This window comes from Anomaloglossus baeobatrachus, chromosome 5 (genome assembly GCF_048569485.1).
Source record: "Anomaloglossus baeobatrachus isolate aAnoBae1 chromosome 5, aAnoBae1.hap1, whole genome shotgun sequence".
NCBI lineage: Eukaryota > Metazoa > Chordata > Amphibia > Anura > Aromobatidae > Anomaloglossus > Anomaloglossus baeobatrachus.
In genome coordinates, this window is record NC_134357.1 from 319,865,599 (window position 1) to 319,884,245 (window position 18,647).

The 18,647-nt window shown below is 43.0% G+C and overlaps 1 protein-coding gene across 2 annotated transcripts in view; it reads left to right on the forward strand.

The window, feature by feature from the left end:
* CDH22 (cadherin 22) overlaps nucleotides 1-18,647 on the forward strand; it is a 554,465-nt gene that overhangs the window by 230,052 nt on the left and 305,766 nt on the right. For both annotated transcript variants that reach the window (XM_075349744.1, XM_075349745.1), the window contains exon 2: nucleotides 16,015-17,424. In XM_075349744.1, the coding sequence (XP_075205859.1) occupies nucleotides 17,239-17,424 (186 nt within the window). In that variant the 5' untranslated portion in view covers nucleotides 16,015-17,238. The remainder of the gene's footprint in view (nucleotides 1-16,014; nucleotides 17,425-18,647) is intronic.

Here is an 18,647-nt window from a genome sequence, read left to right on the forward strand (position 1 = left end):
ATTCATCCATTTTTCACTGCATCCATCCATCCATCCATCCATTTATCCCTGTATGCATTCATCCATCCATTTATCCCTGTATCCATCCATCCATCCATCAATGTATCCCTGTATCTATCTAGCCATCCATCCATCCATCCATTTATCCCGGTATCCATCCATCCATTTATACCTGTATCCATCCATCCATGTATCCATCCATACATGCATTCATCCATCTATCCATCCATCTATTTGTGTGTTACTTATATAAGATACACTATGTGGATTGAATTAATAAATACTTATCCCCAGATGGATATTTTCCTTCAATTTCTAATCCAATTTAACACTTTTTCACCATTTACGTTATCTATTAATCCCTTAGGGGGAAATAGGCAGATAGTGAATATATATGCGGCTGTGCATGTCTGCTCCCAGTCTCACTGTGTATTCATGGCACATAGCTGGGATCTGTAATAGCTTGCTTTTGTAAATTCCAAGGTAGGATCTGTTCCCTGGAGAATGGTGTAAGATGAGTGTAGATAAAATGGTTATACACAGCAAACATCTAATCCCAACAGATCCCTATGGTAAACAGTCCATTTGAGATCCTCTTAGAAGTGTAAAGTTACCTTCTCCTGGTATAGAATAATCCCGAATCCCACTGCACGTGTCGGTAAAGCCTTCTCCATCTGTGTGAAGGCAATTCTGTTGGCAGAGGGTGAGCTGAGGTTATGCACCAACTTGTTGGTGTTTTTTTAGGGACATTGAATACCGGTAATTATTCTTTTAATGATGTAATTGAATTCAATAAAATTGAGCCTTTATATTAAGGCGACAAGGGATTCCAATATTTTGTTATATTTTTCATTTAGAAATGGAGAGAAATTAGACGAGCATAAATGATGGAAGTAGGTAACTTCTTTCTCACTCATAATTAGAAGAAGATTCGTCTTTGTCCCTCAGGGGGTCTTTATTTTTGCAGACATTTAGAATTTGTTGCAGAGCTCCCGGCTAATAAACTGCCCCGTAGATTATTGTATATCTGAGAGATGTAATTTACTCACCACGCTGTGGCGTCTCTATGGCCCTTCACATGTGCAGTGTGACTGTGGGTTATGTCTGATTACTGTTCCTGTGCTCAGCCATGATTAGAGAAGAGTAGTGGTTATGGGAAATCTGTCAGACAGGTTCTTTACTAAACAGCATCTAGAAGACGCTCACAGTGGTGTGCTTCAGCGGGTGCTGAACGGTACGGCAAACTCCCATTCGGTGCACCGTTCAAAAAGCGCAAGCCATAATTATGCCAACTCCCAGACTAATTGGTTGAGAGGCGACAAATGGCACATGACATTGTTTTTTCTTATTTCAAAACATGCTGTGGCCATAACTATGTGTTGTCTCTCTGCCAAAAAGATGTAATTAGCATACTGTGCTAATTTGTCACATATTAGTACTGCAACTTTCTAACAAGTGAACAGAAGCATATTAAAGAAAAAAATTCTCAAGGATTCATCCTAAACTTCCAGGTTCCTCCATGTTAATTATTGACACAGATACATACAGGTCTTGTTCCGGTGCGCATGAGCCTTAACATGATAAATATGGCCTAACACTATCGTCCCACAAATTTATCACTTATCCTCAAGATATTTGATAAGTTACTGATTTCTAAGGGTCCCCACATCATAGGAGAAAGGATTCCTGGTCCCTTGTATGAGTGGAGTATGGTTGAGCATGAGCACTAATACAATAATCAAAACCTATTGGACTAAGGGGTACTTTGCACGTTGCGACATCGCTACTGTGATATCGTCAGGGTCAAATCGAAAGTGACGTACATCCGGCGCCGGTAACAACGTCGCAACGTGTAAAGCCTAGGAGAGAAGATGAACGAAGATGAAACAGTCAAAAATCGGGGATCTGTGTCACGTCGGTCATTTTCATAATGTTGGTGCGTCCTCAGGTACGATGTTGTTTGTCGTTCCTGCAGCTCCACACATCGCTGTGTGTGAAGCCGCAGGAGCGACAAACATCTCCTTACCTGCGCCTGCCGTCCACCGGCAATGCGGAAGGGAGAAGGTGGGTGGGATGTTTACATCCCGCTCATCTCCGCCCCTCCGCTTCTATTGGCCGGCCGATTAGTGACGTCATGGTGAAGTCGCGGGACGCCGAACGCACCGCCGCCTTGAAGGAGGGATTCTTCGGCAGTTACAGCGACGTCGCTGACCAGGTAAGTGCGTGTGAAGCTGCCGTAGTGATAATGTTCGCTACAGCAGCTATCACAAGATATCACATGTGCAACGGGGGCGGGTACTATTGCGCTCGGCATTGCTATCATCGGCTAGCAATGTCGCAGCGTGCAAAGTACCCCTAAGGGCTTGTTCGGACTATGATATAATATATAAATTTTATAGCATAAAGTATTTCTAAAGATCGTTTATTATAAGCTAATGAGGCCCACGACTAGTCAAAAGGGTGTTAGTTCCCTTGGTTAGTCGGCCCACAAAGCATGCTAGCACGCCCTGTGGGTGTACTAACATGCTAATGAATACACAGCGATGCTGCACATACCTCACACTTGATGGCGGACGGATTGGTGCACACTGCGTATTATCCGGAATCCTCAGCACTTCTGGTCATGTGCACTATACCTTATTGAAGTCAGGAAGCTTACACCCAGGAACAGTATAGTGCACATGATTGGAAGTCCCAGAACTCCAGATCATGCGCAGTGTGTATCCATCTTCCACCAGCCACCATCAAGAGTGAAGTATGTGCGGATTCATTAGCATGTTAGTACACCCACAGAGACATGCTAGCGTGCTATGTGGGCCAACTAGTCGCTGGTCTCATTAGCATATAATAAACTATCTTTAGAAATACCTTTTCTAAGGATCCCTTTATCTATGCTAGTGTATACAGGGACGGTTAGGCAGGGATTACTAATATGCACCCAGAACTGCTCGTTAATTTAATTAATTTTTTTTACTTGAACACTTTAAGCATGCATTATTTTCTTCCGTGTAACATATGAGATTTGCTCATTAAAGTCTATGGATGTTCAAAAGTCAGGTCCCATACGGAACATCCATATTGCATTCAATTGTAACAGGCACATTGCCATTGACAATCTAGTAAACTGTATCTGATCATGCACATTTTAAAATATGGATGGGAACATGGACGTAACACGGACATAAAATATGTACACACAAAGGGCATACGGATCACATTGCAAATTAAAATCTTGCAAGTTTTCTTCCGTGTAATTTGGATTATTTTTTATAGTTGTCTGAACCCGGCTTAAAGGAGGTAAGCAAGACTAGTTCATAGATATCTGCATTAGCTTGATAGACATAGAATGTCAGTGTGTGTGTGTGTGTTTGACAACTACTTCATTCAAACAATGGACTCCCATTCTTATCATAGGTGGGGGTCCCGGAGCTAGGACCCAAGAAATTAATAGTTTATCACCTATTCTTTTGAGAATAGATGAGTTGGTAAATTATTATTATTATTATAGGAAGCCTCTTTACCTGTGTAAAAGGGATTGTGCACAACTAACACAACCCCTTCTGATTCCACATATTTCCCGCAGGTAAAATAATAAGGGCTATACTGACCTCCCAAGCTGGCGCCCTTTCAGAAGTGTCCAGGATCATGGTGCTTAATCAACGTGAAATGAACGCGACGGCTGCGCTCACTTCCTGTTGATTGTTTGTTTGGTTCGAAGGCAGGGAGAAGGAAGCTGATGCTGTTTGGACACAGGGCACACATGATGTCACAACCCCACGTTAACCCCGGCACCATGAGCGCGGACACTACTGGAAGGGCGGGAGGTGGGCATAGTCTTTATTAATTTACCTGGGAGAAACGTACAATCAGAAGGCAAAAAGGAGGGGAGCCAGCACTGCTCATGAATGGCATGCAACAATGAGAAAATAAAAAGTGTAAAATTCACAAATTCATTCCTACTGTAACAAGTCAATGAGATTTTTTGCAAATAATTGATCAATGATTTGAGCCCCCCTGCCCCGTCACGGCAAATCTCTACAGGGGGGGTACCTACACTATATTATAAATTATTATCATACCATAAGGTCTCATCATATAATGAGCAGGACCATATAAGAACACCACCTACCTGAGAAATGTCAGAACTGCTCCCATGCTGCAAGGACTGACAACTGCGAGTAAAAGGGCAGCTCAGGTGCCAGTGTGTGTGGCAGAACCACACACACCAGCACAATGTCAGAACTGGCCCTCACAGTGCCAGACCAGCAAACATGGATGAAGAGCGGAACAGCCCCAGGCAGGTGGTGCTTAAGTAATAATGCCTATGGAACAGGGGGCGGTGGCTGTATCTGAACAGGCACCAACATAAATTTTGATGACAACAGATAGCTGGTCAGTGGTTGACCGCTACCTTGCCGTGCACGCCCAGTGTGGTTTGCAAATTCCTTCTGTTGCCATCAAAATTTATGTTGGTGCCTGTTCACATACAGCCACCGCCCTCTGTTCCATAGGCATTATTACTTAAGCACCACCTGCCTGGGGCTGTTCCGCCATTCATCCATGTTTGCTGGTCTGGCACTGTGGGGGTCAGTTCTGACATTGTGCTGGTGTGTGTGGTTCTGCCACACACACTGGCACCTGAGCTTCCCTTTTACTCGCAGTTGTCAGTCCTTGCAGCATGGGAGCGGTTCTGACATTTCTCAGGTAAGTGGTGTTCTTATATGGTCCTGTGCATTACACGAGACCTTATGGTATGTATATAAATTATAAATATAGTGTAGGGACCCCCCCTATAGAGATTTGCCATGACGGGGCAGGGGGGCTCAAATCATTGATCAATTATTTGCAAAAAATCTCATTGAATTGTTACAGTAGGAATGAATTTGTGAATATTACTCTTTTTATTTTTTCATTGTTGCATCCACTCATAAGCAGTGCTGGCTCCCCTCCTTTTTTTGCGTAAAATCAGAAGGGGTTGTCCTAGTAGTGGACAACCCCTTTAAATAGTCTTATACAAAAAAGACAATGTCTAATTACTCAATTAATTGAATCCACATGGCACCAGTATTATTTAACTAAAAGTATTTTAACAATTCATTTAAAAATGTATGTTTTTGAGCTACAGAATGGAATGAATTGTATTTTTCCATTGCTTATTCCTTTTTACTATAAAGTAACAGAAGTGTAAATATCTGCGGTACAACCACAATTCCCCAGTTTCTCATCCTCACCAGTAACCAATAATGATCGTGTCTCTAGAGCTTGCTAGCCTGATTGTACCGGCTTACCACTTGATGTTATTCAATTCATCAAATAATACTATCTACTGACCTAGAAAACGTACCAATAAATATACATGTCATGCTACACTCCTAGTACTGTACCAAAAATAGAGTACGTTGAACTGAAGAAAAAAATATAAATAACCTTAATGTGGGGCTTCTGTTTGGATCCATGTTTATGGTAAGAACTTTTAGGAATCTTAATAACTAGCAATATTCTGATCTAACATGTTTTCCAGATTTATTTAATTTACTAGTAGAAGGGATTGAAAGAGAAAACCTCTTCCAGAAAATTAATTTTTGTATAACTCATGTGGACTCACCCCTCCAAAGAACATGGGTCTCCTGACTGATATCTGAAGGCAAGCTAAACAAGCTGGTGGCAACAGAAATATATAGGAGAATAGGAGAAAACTAAATGAAAGCTTGAATACTCACAGCAAGTATATTCAGCCACTTCGATAACCTTCACTCAAATAGTGCAGCCACTTCTTCATTTGGTCTTCTTTTATATCTATCTGTTGCCCATGGTCTTGACAACAGTGTGACGCCCACCTACCAGACTTTTCTGATACATCTTGCTAGTATGTGTGGCGCCCCTGAGGCTTCCGTCGCCACAGGTCATTGCCCCCCCTTCAGCGGTGTGATGCCCCATTCTGGGAGAGGAAGGGAGTGAACTCCGGTCCCCTGGTAAATCCACACTACACCCATTGCTAGGAACACACTGGGACCAGGGAGAGTGGCAGAAAACCCTCCCATGCTGCATGCTGGGAGGGGTCGTAAGACCCATCCCTGCTCCTATAGGGTAGAATAGGGCAACTGGGGAGGTTGGAGGAGCCATCTGAGAACAGACACAGAGAGGAAGGTCTAGTTTAGTTAGTTGAAGAAGGAGAACGAGAGAGAGTGGGGAAGGAGGAGGAGGCCTGCCGGAGGCAGGCAAGGAGGAGAAGTGAAAGGAAAAAGAGCTCCAAGTCAGTCAGGAGCTGAAAGGAAAGAAAGAGACGCTTCCTGGTGAAGATCCTGGGACTCAGAGGGTCCAGGTGACACCAAGCAGAGAACAGAAAGGGTCCCAGGGCCACGGGTAGCTGTAGAGCTGCGGTGGCCTGTTCTACAGGAACATCGGTGGAGGGATCAAGCTGCAACAGGGGACGGTCCCTAGAAACCGGAGGAGTGCAAAATCATCTCCAGACAGTAAAAACCGAGGCCCAGGGAATGTTGTAAACTCCCCGGGCCACAGCCCACAGCAGAACCTCTAGAAAAGGGATAATCAGCCGACAGGTGACTCCCCAGCCTGGAGGCTGTTGTGGAGGCCAAGCCAGGTTCAACCTACCAAGGCAAGGCTAAGGAAGACAGCTGAAGGCAGAGACACTTAAGAGAAGGGTACCGGCTTTTACTCTCAGAATCACCCAGAAACGGCGGAGGTCCCTGACAGTGGTCCCAGCAGTCCAAGGGTCCCTGCAGGACTGTGACAAGAATTGTGAGTAAAGAACTTGAAACTGTACCCTTGAAGTTGCCTCTGTTATTTCATCTGCATAGACACTCACAAGCACCAACTGTGCCCCGGGGCATCGCTCCACCTGTGGGGAGCAGTACCACCATTGCTGCTATATCATCACCCCGGAGGCCTCACACAGCAGCGGCGGCTTAATAGCCGCAGACCACAGGTGGCGTCACGAACACAAACTTTAATTCAAGCCACATATTTTACTGACACCCACCAGGGCCACGGAGCCGGGCCCAGCCACCACTGACTACCACCGGACTAGTCCGGCCCGGCACCGGGTGTCCCATAGCCCTGGGGTGGGCGAGTCATATGCTGTATGTGTTTTAACGAGATTGGCCACTACTTTAACATTAATGACCTATCCATCCTTAGGATAGGTTATCATTGTCTGATCGGCAGGTGTCCAACACCCAGCACCCCCGCCAATCAGCTGTTTTTGGCGGTGGCAGCAGGTGGCCGTAAATTCTCAGTACCAGAACTGCTCCATCTCTTGATAGTGGCCGCATCCGAGAACTGCACATGTGCCTCCCATTCAAATCAATTGGAGACAGATGTGCAGTACCCGGCAGCGGCCACTATCAGAAGATGGGACAGCTCCGGAACACAGCATTTCCAGCCACCTGCTGTCACCACTGACACCAAGAACAGCAGATTGACATGTCTTGTACCCCGGTCAATCAGACATTGATGACCTATCCTTAGGGTAGTAGTGGACAACCTCTTTAAGTTAACAAAGGACCATGATTAGATAAGAAATAAAATTCATCTCTACTCATTGCAAGAATGGTCCATCAGATACTGACTCAAGGCACAAGGAGAGGCAGTAGACCTCCCCCTAAGCAGCAGCATTTACAGTATATCAGAGGTGCAGCAGAAACTCCAATCCACATGGTTGAATCAATAGCCTCACATAATGTACATCATCTACACAAAGCCCTGAAAGAGATTGAATATCCTAGAAAATTCTTGCTGTGCTTGACTTATGACCCAGGTACATTCTTCTGGATACTTTGTTCAAGAGCCCACAAGAAGACAGTGACATCAAATGTTTTTGTTATGCAGGCGATAATTCATATAAGAAATACGTAGACATAGTCATACATGGAATAGAAAGGTCAGATGCATAGTGATAAGCTGGTACACGAGATACCATTTTAAATGGTTACTGCAGGGTAGTACAGTAATGATCGGGGTTTACACAGAAAAATCTCCACATTGCAGTCACCACTTCCACAAGCTCTCACTTCATACATTATTGGAATAGGAAAGACCAGGATGTCCTTACTGCTTATTAGGAGGTAAGCAAGCTGAACCTTGTCATTAAACATTTATTCCATTAACTTATGTAACATTTTGTAAATACAACAGTAGCAAATAAGTGAATTCACTTCCCGAAATAATCTTTTCAGCATTAATTCACTCATTAATTATATTTGCCTGCTTACCGGTATTGTTCAAAATTAACAATAGAAAATTATCTACCTGACAAAAGATAACATTTATGGCTGTGAGAAGAAATTTGATGTAGTAAGAGGAGTGTGTGTATGTTAGGCCAGGGAGGGAAGGATGTGTGAGTGTGTGTTAGATCAGGGTGTGTATGTTAGGCCAGGGAGTGTGTGTGTGTGTGTGTGTGTGTGTGTTAGGCCAGTGTGTGTATGTGTGTGTCCGGGAAGTGTATGTGTCTGTGTGGGTTAGGGAAAGATGTGTGAGTGAGAGTATGTTAGCGTAGGGTGTTTGTGTGTTACGGCAATGTGTGTGTGTGTGTGTGCTAAGGCAGCGTATGTTTTTGTGTGTGTTACGGTAAGTTATGTGTATTTGAGCAAGGGTGATTTATGGCAAGGTATGTGTGTGTCTGTGTTTGTGTGTTAGGCTGCAATGTGTATGGGTGAGTGTTCGTGTGTTAGGGCAGAGTGTGTGTGTGTCTGTTTGTGTGTTAGGGTAGAATTTGTATGGGTGTTCGTGTGTTAGGACAGGGTGTGTGTGTTTGTGTGTTAGGGTAGATTGTGAATGGGTGAGGGTTCGTGTGTTAGGGCAGAGTGTGTGTGTCTGTTTGTGTGTTAGGGTAGAATGTGTATGGGTGTTCGTGTGTTAGGGCAGGGTGTATGTGTCTGTGTTTGTATGTTAGGGTAAAATGTGTATGGGTGAGTGTACATGTGTTTGGTCAGGGTGTATATGTGCTAAGGAAGAGTGTGTGTTAGGGCAGAGTGTGTGTGGAGTGTGCGTTAGGGCAGCATGTGTCAGTTTGTATGTGTAAGAACAGGCCGCGTGTGTGTATTAGGGCAGTGTGTTTGTGTGTTAGGGTAGAATGTGTATGGGTGAGGGTACATATGTTAGGGCAGAGTGTGTGTGTCTGTGCTTGTGTGCTAGGAAAGGGTATGTGTGTTAGTGCAGAGTGTGTGTGAGTATATGTATGTGGATGTACTAGGTCAGGATGTGTCTGTGTAGGAACAGGCCATGTGTGTATTAGGGTAGTGTGTTTATGTGTGTTAGGGCAGAGTGTGTGTGCCTGTGTTTGTGTGCTAGGGAAGGGTGTATGTGTTAGGACAGAGTGTGTGGGTGCATGCATGTGGTTGTGTTAAGGCAGGGTTTGTCATTTTGTGTGTGTAGAAACAGGCTGGATGTGTATTAGGGTAGTATGTTTATGTGTATAAATGCAGGGTGTGTGAGTGTGTGCATCTTAGGGCAGAGTGTGTGTGTGTGTGTGTGTGTGTGTGTGTGTGTGTATGTTAGGGTATTTGTCTTTGAGTTTCCATCCTCATGAATTGCAACTAACTAGATTCAATAGAGAGTTAGTCAATCTTATATTTTGTCGGGTCTCCACACGTCATCCCCATTTGTGGAATGAAATAAATATTGATACGGTCTGGATGTATTCAATTTGTCCTGATCATTGACTTGCAGTCATTCTGACAGGAGTCTGTGTGAAACAGAGACTGGGATGTAATTTTTATTGTCAACATGATGTACAGTAGAGCTGAGCCAAACATGGAGCATTGCATCTACAGTATAAGAGAGCAGGAATGGAGATACTCAGAGAAACATACCGCAGTGTCTGCAATGCCTTGCATGTTCTGTACATCTCACCAGTCCTGTAGTGATGCCATTTTATATTGTTAGTGCATATAAGGAGTTAATTGAAATACCTAGGATATCTATCCAAGTCCGCATTGGAGAGCGAGAACATGAGTGAACAGCAGGTGCAGGTACTAAAGATGCTACGGCGAGATAGATAATGAGTGAAAACTCCTTGAGGAAGTAACCTTATACATAACTTACATTTTATACTTGCCCAAATCGCTGCTGTTTTATTAGAATATGCTATTAATGGAGAAAGTGTCACAGTTCTAAAAAATTCAACATTTCGATTTAAAACTTTTTTCTCTTCAGAGTGATTGCATATCATTAGGTTATGTTATCAATGCTTGATGGATAGGGGTCTGACTATGGGGTCCTCCACTAAATATAAGGAAGATGCTGTAATACTAGCTCCACAATATTTCCCTGCACAGCAGCACTCCAGTCCTCCTACTTTGCATATAAGTGTAAAACACATTAAAAATATTATAAATATTAAATTCCCCTTAGTTCTCAGAATTGATATGGGTCCCGAAATGTCGAATATTCAGTCATCATCATATTTTTGCACATACTAGCAATACCGCATCAAAGGAGTTGTTCCCTTCTAGTAAATTCTAATCCCCAACTCAGGTTCTTCTACAGAAAGAAACCAACCGTGCTGATCACCTCTTATTGCATTATTTTCAGGTGTTGTGGCGGTCGAAAAATCACAATTATGACATTTAGATTTTCTTCTCATTACGCCACTTAGTGATTGAGTTAGTTATTTTATATTTTGATAGATCTGACTTTTCCGAAAGTAGAGATACCACACACTTTTTACTGTACTTTGTAGTCCCATCAGGGGACTTGAACCTGCAATCATCCGATCACTTGTATCACACACAGCAATGGCACAGTACTGCTTTTTATAGTAAAAAAAAAAAAATCACATTTTCCTATCAATTACAGCCACAGGCTAGCTTTCAGAGGAGCACAGTCATGACAGACACAAAGGTATTCATCAGACGCCCAGCCAGCATGCCAAATCATTGGTGCCCCCCGATCTCATGGGTTGTTGTTGTTGTTAGAAAAGTGTGTCCCCAGCTATATGCTGTAACAGATTGACAGTGGCATTTCGCTGGTTAATAGCCATGGGTGGAGCTACTCGCCATACATAGCTGGTAGAGTCAGGTGATGGCTGAATAACACAGCCATCATCTGCAAGCAAAGAAGCAGGTTCAGTTCCTTCAACTAATGAGTGATAACACTTTGGAACAATACACTTGTATTAGCGATCACTCTGTCACTCTGTCCCCGCATCATTGTTCTTCAGCCTGTGTAAACAATCTGGTAACCTAGCGCCAAATTGCTGTTGCCGCTCATTTAATGGTGTGAAACCTGCTTGTGTAAATGAGTCATTAGACTAGACAACCTTAAAATGCACCAAAGATATCAAAGTGATTAATGCTGTCCAAAAAATGGGGTGTATCGATAGACTGTTTCGTTAGCTTACCTATTTGCCAAAAAATTTTAACACAAATTGTATGGCGTTGCATTTAGGCCATACCCCTTCCCAGTAGTCTGTGCCCCTTTACAGCTAGGCAATACCACTTGTCGGATAAATTGCAGAAAGTATCTAAAAGACATCTTAATTATGGTGCGAGTTATAAAATCCCAGAATGTCTATCAACCATATCCTCCTTCTTCTCCTGTCGCTTCGTAATCTGAATGTGGATAAAACTGAACTCATCATGTTTTCTCCATCTGCCTTTTCTTCCCTAAACTATCTACTGTATTACAATAAATGATACCATGCTCTCCCCAGTACCAAATATCTGCTGCCTCTGAGTTAGGCTACTTTCACACATCAGTTTTCTGCATTCAGGCACAATCCTTTTTTTTCCTGATCCAAAGGATCCGGCAAAAAAATGTAAAACCGTATCCACCGGATCCGATTTTTAACGGATCCGTTATGCCGGATGCGTACAAAACCGGATCCGGTGGATACGGTTTGCATCCGTTTTTGCATCCGGTTTGTCCGTTTTTTTGAAGGATCAGCTTTTTTAATTAATTTGGTGCATGCGCAGTTTCCAAAAACGGATCCGGTAGCCGCATCCATTTTTTACCGCATTGCGCCGGATCCAGCGTCCATAGGCTTTCATTGTAAAACACGCCGTATCGCGCCGGATCCGGCGCGATGCGGTTATTTTGCCGGACAAAAAAACGTTGCAAGACACGTTGCATCCGGCCGCCGCTTTGATTAATTTTGCCGCATCCGGAAAAAAACGGATGCAACGCAAAGCCATCAGGTACAATTCGGTAACAATGCAAATCTATGAGGATAAAACGGATGCGGTACCGGATCCGTTTAACCCGTTTTTTTCCGGATTGTACCTGATGGAAAAAAACTGATGTGTGAAAGTAGCCTAACTCTCAACTCTGCCTTATCTTTCAAACCGCACATTCAATCGCACATTTCCTTTTGTCGCCTCCAGCTCAGAAACATTTCCAGAATCCATCCTTTTCTCAACTCTCATTCTACAAAAATGCTAGTGCATGCCTTCATCATCTGCTGCCTTGACTACTGCACCATCCTCCTCTGTAGCGTCTCTCCTAATACTCTCGCACCTCTCCAGTCCATCCTTAACTCTGCTACTTGACTAAATCACCTTATTCCTCAATACCACCCCACTGTGTCCACTTCAAACTACTAACACTGAGCTACAAAGCCATCCATAATCTGTCTCCCCATATATCTCAGAACTAATCTCCCGATACACTCCAACACATAATCTCCGGTCCTCTCAAGACCTGTTTCTCTCCTCCACGCTTATCCATTCCTCATCCAACTATCTCCAAGACTTCTCCTCATTATCTCCCATCCTTTGGAATTTTGGGCCCCAATACATCCAATCATCTGCTACATTCAGTAGTTTCAAATGGAATTTGAAAACCCACCTCTCCAAGAAAGCTTACAGCATGCAATGACCCCACTGCCACCTCATCACCACTGGAGCTACCGCAAACCCCCCCAACCTACTGTCTCCTCCCCATTATCATGTGGAATGTAAGCCCACAATGGTGGGGTTCTCTTCCGTTTGTACCAGTCTGTTATTGTAAGATTGTCAATAGGATTTTACATCTGTATTTTGTATGTAACCCCTTTATATATTTTGGAATCAAGGGTGCTCCATATATAAATATTAATAGTGATGAGTGAATATATTTGGCACTATACATTACTTGCATGAATATTAATGTTTTCGGGATATTCGTTACTCATTGAGTATTTTGGTATTTGCCTTGTAAGTTTCAAGTCCCCTCCCAACATGTTTGGTGCCTGATATTCAGCCATATTTTGTTTAGTAAATGCAGGTATTGCCTGCCAATCACAGTATTGCTGTAGCCATCTTTGTTACTAGCATTACTGTGATTAACAGGCGCACTGAAAGAAAAATGACATGGAGTTCCCTGCCTATTTGTAATAATCAGTGCAAGCAAAATAGACATCTGGGGACTGGTTCTCAGGCTGGGAAGCTCCATGGTTATTTTCCTCTCCCCAGCTGAAAAACAGCAGCCTGCATCCACCTCATAATTGGTGCATATATTACCGTAGATATTCCAATTGTGGTTCTTTACCTGGCTCATTGCTATTGCCCTGGTGTGGTGGCAATCGGGGTAATATATGAGGTTTATGTTTGTTGTGATCACAGCTGCCATCAAGCCCTGCGTTAGTAATGGAGAGGTGTCTATGAGACCCTCTATTACCAACCGTGTAAGTAAAAAGAAAAAAAAGCACAAACACAAAAATCCTTTATTTTAAATAATAAAAAAACTGTTTCACCAATTTATTAGCCCCTAAAACACCCCCACAGGTTCGACGTAATCCACACAACGCCCATCGACGATCCCTGCTCTGCTACATCCAGAAGCTGCAGTGATGATCGAAAATGCGACCGATCACTGAAGATTCTGGGACACATTACCAACCCTGGGCTTGATGACACCACAATGTTCTTTTTATTATTTTTTTAAATAATGTAAAAAAAAAACCTCTTCGTGGGGAGCCTTTATTTTTGATAACCAGCCAAGATAAAGCCCGTAGCTGTTTACTTTTCCTACACTGGTTCACAAATAGGCGGGGGCCACATGTCATTGTGGCATAATACTTTGCCAAAATTGTTCTCAGAAGCGACCTGTTTTAGAATTGCATCCAGGCATCTTCCCCATGCTCTTCCCATTTTATTTCAGCATTCAGCTGTCGCAGATATCCTGGGAGGGTCCGTCGGAATGTTATTCGAGTTTCTCATTGACTTGCATTAGATTCATTATTCGTGACCAGTACACGAATAGTACGAAATATTTGAGATGAATAATCCGAACCCAAATAATTTAATATTCGCCTATCCCTAATTACTAATAAAATTAAAAGATATTCTTTTAGTGTAAAATGGCCCAGTATTCTGGTGCATTTAGCCTAAAGCCGTTGTCCTCTACATGGAAACCCCTTCTTAAATACTATATTCGCTAGTTTAAAATAAAAATAACAGATACTCACCTCCCACAGTGATGCCATTCATCAATGTCAGAAGCGGTTCTCCCGCTGCTCAGGTGACATTGCTATGCAAGGTGAATGTTGCATCCAATCGGTGACTGCTGGTCTCACATCCAAGCTTAGTCTGAGAAGTGTCAAAGCAGCCTATTTGCAGCTGCTGATTGGCTGCAGCACTCACATGCCAAAGTCCGTTGGCAACATTCCTTGAATAGCACGTAGAGAAAGTTAATATATGTTATTTACAACTCAATACAAGTCTATGAGAGCCTCGTTGTGGCCCTCATAGACTTGTATTGAGCACTTGTGATGTAATTCCTGACTTCTAGCCAGTCAGAACTCTTGGGCGCCAAATGGCTCTGCGGAAACGGAGCAATGCGGATAAAAGGTGAAGATGCCAGACGATGAGTATAAGACAGGGGCAAGGGACAGGTTTAAAGGGAACCTGTCACCAGATTTGGTGACTATAAGCTGCGGCCACCACCACTGGGCTCTTATATACAGCATTCTAACATGATGTATATAAGAGCCTAGGCCGCTGTGTAGAACGTAAAAATGACTTCATAATACTTGCCTAAACAGTCGGTTCAGTGCAGATGGATGTCTCCATTCTTCGGGTGTGGCGCCTCCTCTTTCGGCCATCTTTGTCCTCCTTCTTCTGAAGGCATGAGGCGTCGTACGTCATTCATACTAGCCGGCACTGAGGTCCTGCGCATGCGCACTACAATACTTTGATCTGCCCTGAGAAGAGCAGATCAAAATGAGCCTATGCAGGACCACAATGCCTGCCTGTGTGCATGACGTAGGACACTTCAGAAGAAGGACAAAGATGGCCGAAAGAGGAGGCGCCGGTACCGGAGAACAGAGACACCCATCTGACCCATCAAAACCAAACCGACCGTTAGGTAAGTATTATAAAGTGATTTTTATGTTCTACACAGCGGCTCTTATATACAGCATTCTAACATGCTGTATATAAGAGCCCACTGGTGGTGGCCGCAGCCTATAGTCACCAAATCTGGTGACAGGTTCCCTTTAAAGCACCACTCCAGCGATTCAATTTTAAAAAAATATCTGGCGTGAAGAAGAGGTTTTCCAAAGTGATGGAAAACCCCTTTAAAAATGTCACCCTCTGCGTATGTATAAAATAAAATGGACCTTATGGTGGAAATTTTTCATTCTGCTCAGTTGCTCAACCACTTACCTATGATCTCCATATCCCCGTATCCCTTACAGCTAGTTCAGGTTGTGGAGTGCTTGTCGGTGAGGTGTAAAATCCCTCCATATTGCCCACTTAACATACTTTATATGGTCTACAAAGCAGCCGCTACGGCAGTCTCTACGGCATATGCCTTTAAACGTGAGCATCTGGTCTACTTTTACTATGTTTTCAGAAAAATTAATTTTCATGTTGATTGAGTAAAATATTCTTTTTTCACATCCAATTAAACTTTCCTTAATAAAAGTAACAGGAGATCCAAGAACTGCACGTTTCCTTGTATACATTTACATGATTTTAATTATAACTGATGTGAAGGAACTTCTATTGATGTTGTACCCTGACCCAAACTAATTGATATCAAAGACAACATATACGTATTTCTTTCTCTCATCAGGTCTCCCGAACATATGAATGCAATTTCAGCACCACGGACAGGTCTTCCCGCTGTCTTCTTTTGGGCCAAGATGAAAAGGACATTGATGTCTTCAACTCTACAGTAGGACAAGCATCGTTCTAAACAGGCTTGAAAGGAAGCGATCTGGATGGTTCGATCTAAAACTTCGGCAGAGACTGCCTCAGTGAAATCTTACAGTTGTACTAAGGGTTAAAAAGTGGACTACTTTTTATTTTTTTAATGATATTTTGATCAATCAACTATTTTTTGTAAGATCTCTGTCCAATTTCCTGCAATGTCAAGGATCCTGGGTTCTACAGCCTTCATTTAATGACCAATAAAGCTTTAGATAGGGCTACATTATGGTGTAAATACATTACAATGCATCTGCTGTAGGTAATATGGACTATATCCCCTAATATCTTACATATACTTCTATATGACCACCATTTTTTATATATATGGTAGCATAGTCCAGCGTGGTGCATAGGAAACCAGTATATAGCCTACTAAATTCTATTTTGCATTATGTTCTATATTCCGAAACAGCTGTGCCTATGATATTAGTGCAATCTGGTTTTCCTGAGATATCTTAATTACCTCCAAGTCTTGTACATACCAGCTGAGTGTCTTTTAATACCGCACAGCATATTCCGGCATTGTATTGTATAGAGGAACGTTATATTAAAGAACAGCTGGGCTTTAGCTGTTCAAAAGAGGAACTCAAGTCCATTACACTACAGCAAAAGACAGCTTGAAGTGCGAGTTTATGACAGTACCTGGATAAGTTCATTATCATTGGTGTATTGTGGTAGAGATCATACGTGCCTACTGGGCGCAAATGCACAATGAAGATGTCTGCTGTGCCTCAGAAAATCAAAGGTATCCTAAGACAGCATGGTATTTTTGGATAAAGATGCAGTGTGTTTGCACCTTCGTATAAACCTTGTCCAATCCATGCAGAACCGTAAACGATCTAATAAAGCATCTACGAGAGTAGAAGTCACCGCATAATAATCCACCCAACTCAACCGCATCACATGTAGGTGCCTCCAAACCCAACCTGGGACATCATTGACTTATTGTGACAGTACTTGGAAAATGTCTTGAGAGAATGTCTACGAACTACTAAAAGAAGAATGAAGTTCTTGCGCTCCATTACGACTCCTTGTGTACCTATCCCCCCTGCGTGATGTGAGGCCTCAAGGATCCTGTGGACTTGGGATGGCTGCACAAGGCTTTGCCTGGACTGTGGTGCTGATTTTCTGCAGCTCGAAGCTCTTGGGAATGGTTTCCATGGAGACAGGATTGTCGTTAGAGGTGTCTGGACGGGTGAAGCGTGGCTGGGTGTGGAATCAGTTCTTTGTTGTGGAGGAATATACAGGGACAGAACCACTTTATGTGGGGAAGGTAAGGAGATGTGTGACAGCTCTTCAGATGTAAGAGAGGCGCAACCGGGTGGGGGCTGCTTGTAAAGGGTAAACTCACAGAACAGTGCCTGAAGGAGAGAACGTAAGGAGGACACAGTGTCTAAGGGTCCTCACAAGGGAAAAGTCAAAGCCTAGGGGAGAGAAAACGGAGACAAAAGCCTGAGGGGGACACGTGGGCGAATCAAACACCGAGAGATCATCCTCACGAGATGAGGTTTGAGAGCAAACCTGAGACACGTTATACCGCAGGGTAATCACGCTGCTAGGAGTAATAGAGGTCTAGTCATGAAAGCACGAGGGAACATTCGCATCATCTATTCCATTTCAATTTCATGGATTTTTGTTGCAGCCTCTCCTCTTCATCAAAGTCGGGAAATTTACTTAGTGAATTTGCATTGCAATCAAGTGCACCTTTAAGTCCTTTCTTCATTGAAGGCACATTTTCATATACAAATTCAATTTCTACAAGTTTGTCTGCCATCCGGCTAGATTACAGGTAACGTCTGATATTTGGGTCCCCAAGGCCAGGGCATTTGACTGCAAACAATTTTCTATTTTCTATTTTTTTTTTCATGTTTTCAAGGTATTTTTGTACATCAATAGCAACAATGCAAAGTTATATTATAAGATATGACTTTTCCCACTTCTGCAAGTTTACAAAAAAGTTGACTTGAGCATTTGTTTTAGAACTTCAGCACTTATATTATTACTACTTTTTTGCATAGTTTTTTATACAGAAATATAGAGATAGTATAGATCAAAAGGCAACAATGTTGTGAATGCTAAAATTGCATATGCTATATCTGAATTAAAGGGAATCTGTCACCAGGTTTTAACCTCCTAATAAGAGAGCAGTATAATGTAGGGGCAGAGATCCTGACTCCAGCAATGTGTCACTTACTGGGCTGCTTGCGCTGGATTTGATCAAATCACTGTTTTATCAGCAGCAGTTTAACTAGTTAACCTGCTGCCAGGTAGTCCTCCATGAGCGCTGTATGACTCGGCTTTCTGCCTATGCACAGTGAACACAGCTTTTTGCCTATATACAGTGAACACAGAAAGCTGGCAATCAGTCGAGTGGGTGGGGTTATACAGAGCTCAATATTCCATGAACTGGTAGATAGAATAGTGACTTTAGCAAAACTGCAGCAAGCAGCCCAGGAAGTGATACAATCAGGGCCTCGACCCTACCTCACACTTCCC